This window comes from Notamacropus eugenii, chromosome 3 (genome assembly GCF_028372415.1).
Source record: "Notamacropus eugenii isolate mMacEug1 chromosome 3, mMacEug1.pri_v2, whole genome shotgun sequence".
NCBI lineage: Eukaryota > Metazoa > Chordata > Mammalia > Diprotodontia > Macropodidae > Notamacropus > Notamacropus eugenii.
In genome coordinates, this window is record NC_092874.1 from 484,344,578 (window position 1) to 484,348,592 (window position 4,015).

The window sequence follows — 4,015 nt, forward strand, 5'->3', positions numbered from 1 at the left end:
GTTTGTTTCATTTTGGTATCTGTTTTTGGGCCTGGCACACAGTATTTAATAAATAACCCCTGCCCTCAAGAACCTTACATTCTCTTCAAGGAGACACTATGGATGTCATAGTAATGATAATACTAGTAATTAACAATAATAATTGCCTACATTTCTAGAATGCATTTTACCTAAATTATCTTACTCGATCCCCACAACTACCCTGGGACCATTATTATCTGTATTTTTCAGAGGAAAAGCTGAAGTAGACCCAGGATAAGTGACTTACCCAGGGTCACAGAGCTAAGTAAGTATTTGAGGCAGGATTTGAATTCAGTTCCTGAATTTTAAGTCCAAAAATCTAGACCATTTGTGTTAAAGTGGTGGCCCTGCTGCCAGCACCAGATTAAAATGTAACTGGGAAATATCTGACAAAATAAATAAAAGTACTATAGGATAGGACAATGTGTGTGAGTGGTTTTCTACGTCAGTGCAGCCTTCGGGGTTCTGGCATGCAGGGTGGCGGCCCCCGAGTTCATCTGAATTTGACAAGGCTGTCCCAGCCTGTGCCAATGCCCAGAATTAAAGAGAGACAAAATACTCTAGAAATTCAATTGGTTGCATTTTAAAAACTCTTTTACTTGATTCTTCTGTTCCTTACACAAACCATCTGACAACTACAATAAAGTCCCAGCTGCAGCTTAAGGGCCATCTACCCCATGCCAGGCATGGGGCTCAGCACTCGACAAACAGTATGACCAACAGTGGTTGGCATTTCCAAGGCCCTACCATCTCCTCTGATCTTCACAAGAATCCTCGCAGCAAAGACCACAGATGTTATTGCCTGGGTACACCCAGGGCTCCAGGGCTGAGGAGCAGGAGCCAAGGGTCAGCACTTGGCCCTTGGACCCCATCCCACCCTGTGACCTCAGATGCTGGAAGCTGCGGGAGAGACCAGGGAGCCTGTGTTCTCAGGAGTCTAGAGGGGAGCAGAAAAGGAGAGACACTGAAACCCCTTCACAACAGCCTTCCTCCCCAGGACCCACGATCTGGCCACAGCTGCTCCTCACACTCCTCCCATCTCTAAGTCTTTGAAGAGGCTGAAATTCTCTCAGCTCACATCCGCCTTGATTTTCTTCAAGGTTCAGTATAACCGTCACCTTCTATAAGGAGCATTTTCTGTTCTCATTCTCAACCCCTTTTCTCCCCCTGGATCCAGGGTTTTTACTTCGAGGCTATCCTGTATTCAGGCCCCATCACTTGACCTCTCCACCATGGCCTGGACCAGTGCTGGCTAGGATTTCCTACTGGGAGGGAGAGGGGCTCCTTGACCCTGAGACCATGGGGTAAGCAAAACGAAGGGCCTCACATCCTCATGCCCCCACTCCCGGGACACATGGCGCAAACAAAATAGGCCTGGGTCCTTGGGTCTGTTGTTTGTTCTGTTCTTGGAATAAGGAGTAGCGTCTCTAATCTGGGTCCAGAGCTCAAGCTTCAGGATTCTGGGAGTCCAGACCCAGTGCTGCAGCAAGGCCAACAACCAATGGTGGCTTTGGTTGTGAACTTGGTGGAGCCAATGCTACGTAAGCACTGAGCTCAACTGTAGTATCCGGGGCAGGGTCCAGGAGGTCATGTCCCCAAAGCACTGGGGAAATGTTTGCACTTTGTTCTGAATCTATCTTTGAGAAAACTATACATTTATGTAAGCTATAGGATAGTAGGCCTCTAAATGGAACTAGGGTGTTAGGACCTGGGCTCCTACAATGGGAGAATCAGATGAGGGGCTTGAGCTGATGGCAGAGGAGAGACACACCCAACCTGTCAGGGTACCCTAGGGAGAGACATAAGGGGCCTACTATGTGACAGATAGCGGAGGGAGGGGTTGGGGGGGTGGGGGGAGAGAAACAAGGAGCTCACAATCCAATGGGGGAGGGGCATGACAAAGTCCTGAGGGGGCCTGACCCTCTCCAGACTTGCAAGATCCAGGAGAAGCTCTCCAACGTGCACCACCTTTCCCTCCAATCAAAGGCAGGGCCCCAGGAGGTCTGAGCTCCAGTCAGAGGGATCTTGCCTGCAGCAGATAAAGTCCAGGAGAGCACCCCAGTGGGAGCATGCCCACCATGTTCCATCTCATCCCTCTCTTGGGTCTAGTTTTGGCTCCTTCTCTTCCTTGGATGGTTTTGTGATTCAGAACTTAAAAGAATGCGAGGGTTTGCTGGTGGGGGGGTGGGACCCCTTGCCTCCTGGCAGCCCGCCTTGGAACAACAGTGTCTTCTTAAGCTCAGGAACCCTAGTTCCTGGCTCAACAGTGAGCCAGGAACACAAGCGATGATCCCAATGTCACACTTCTACAACCTTGGGGACTTCCAAAGTCCTTTCCTTGCCATAACTTCTGCTAATGTAGGGGGTAGGTTATTCTCCTCATTGTTACAGATGAGGAAAACTGAGGCCCAGAGGCAGGGCCAAGTCACCCAGGTAGGATGTGTTCTGCAGACTCCAGGTCCCACAGTGACCCTTCCCTCCCCCACCTGCTACCACACTGCCCTGACCCCACTCCCTTGAAAGCCTGAGGAAGGAGTTTTCCAGGAAGCACTGGTCTCCCATCTCACAGTGGTTCACAGGACAAACCAGCCTGTTCATCTATGAACTGGTTTAGAGCTACTTTGTTCTCAACTCTGGTTTTTTGACACTCTAGACCAGGATGGAGAACCTGCAACCTTGAGGCCACATGTGGCCCTCTAGGTCCTTTAGTGCAGCCTGTTGACTGAGTCCAAGTTTTACAGAACAAATCCTTTTATTAAGATGGACAGCTTTTCTGGACTGTCTTGTCCATTGAGTCACGTGTGCCCCTGCACTCACTAGAGCGGCATTTGTAGAAGAGTGGTCTCCAGAGGGCCGTTCCTGGACCATGCCTGGCATAGTCCTCCATGTGATCTGGCCAACCCTGCACCGTCAGGGCCTAACAGCAGGACAGACAGCTCAGGAAGTTGGTGGTATTTTTCTTGAACCAGCGGCTACCTCCAAGGACAAAGAGCAGCAAGTCAAAGCAGCTAAGGGCAGTCACACTCAGGAAGATCTCATTATACATCACCGCCGGGTGGCACAGGGCCTTGGGGGCATGGTCTTGGAGGTAGTACAGCCGGAAGAACTGATAGGGAAGGAAGCAGACTAAGATGACTCCGATGAAGAAGAGGTTTTTCAGCTGTGCCCAGAACTCCTGGTGGGACAGCCAGGCACGGCGTAGCTTCTTTCCCGTGGCCACGAGGACGGAGACCTGGACTGCCAAGAGGGCCATGGCAATAGTGGCAACCACAATCACCACCGCATAGTTGATGATCTTCACGTACTTCTCCTTCAGCTCCTCCTGGAACTCGAAGCATCTGGTGTCATTGTAATCCCCGTGGGTGCCATACTGGGTCAGCAGCGGTGGGATGACGGTGACCAGCACCAGCACCCACATGGCAGTGCTGGCAGCCACTGCGTGCAACTTGCGGTAGAACTCCACCTTGTCCCTGCGCTTGAAGAAGATGAGGTACCTGATCACCAGGATGCCCACGTAGAACAGGAAGGTGAGGTACATGTGCACATGCAGCATGGCGCTCACCATCTTGCAGAAGGACAGCCCAAAGTACCACTTTTTCTGGACCAGGTAGACGAGACGGAATGGAACAGTAAGGAGGAAGACGCTATGTACCACCACCAGGTTGATGACGGCCGTGGTGGTCACGGACCGCGAGTTCATCTTCACTAGTACAAACAGGATGCAGAAGATGCCAGTCACCCCCCCAAGGAACACAGCCACATAAAGCCCAGTCAAGTACTGAGTCCAGGAAGGGTTACAAAGGCTGAACTGGGAGGAGCTGTTCTCGTTGGCCATGCTACCGAATCACCTGGTGGAGAGAAAACACCAGAATGTCAGACACTGAGATTCTTGGCACGCTAGGATCCCATGATGCACAGAGGTGGAAGTGACCATCTGAGGAAGAGTCCCTGCCACAGCACATGTTGTCTCTAGGCAGATGGCTCCCAGAGCTCT

At 51.1% G+C, this 4,015-nt stretch overlaps 1 protein-coding gene across 1 annotated transcript; it reads right to left on the reverse strand.

Moving 5' to 3' along the window:
- Positions 1 to 605: 605 nt before the first annotated feature.
- Positions 606 to 3,947, reverse strand: GPR141 (G protein-coupled receptor 141). The gene has a single exon (XM_072599126.1). The coding sequence runs from the start codon at positions 3,854 to 3,856 to the stop codon at positions 2,939 to 2,941; it is 918 nt and encodes a 305-aa protein (XP_072455227.1). The 5' UTR covers positions 3,857 to 3,947; the 3' UTR covers positions 606 to 2,938.
- Between the last annotated feature and the right edge of the window lie 68 nt (positions 3,948 to 4,015).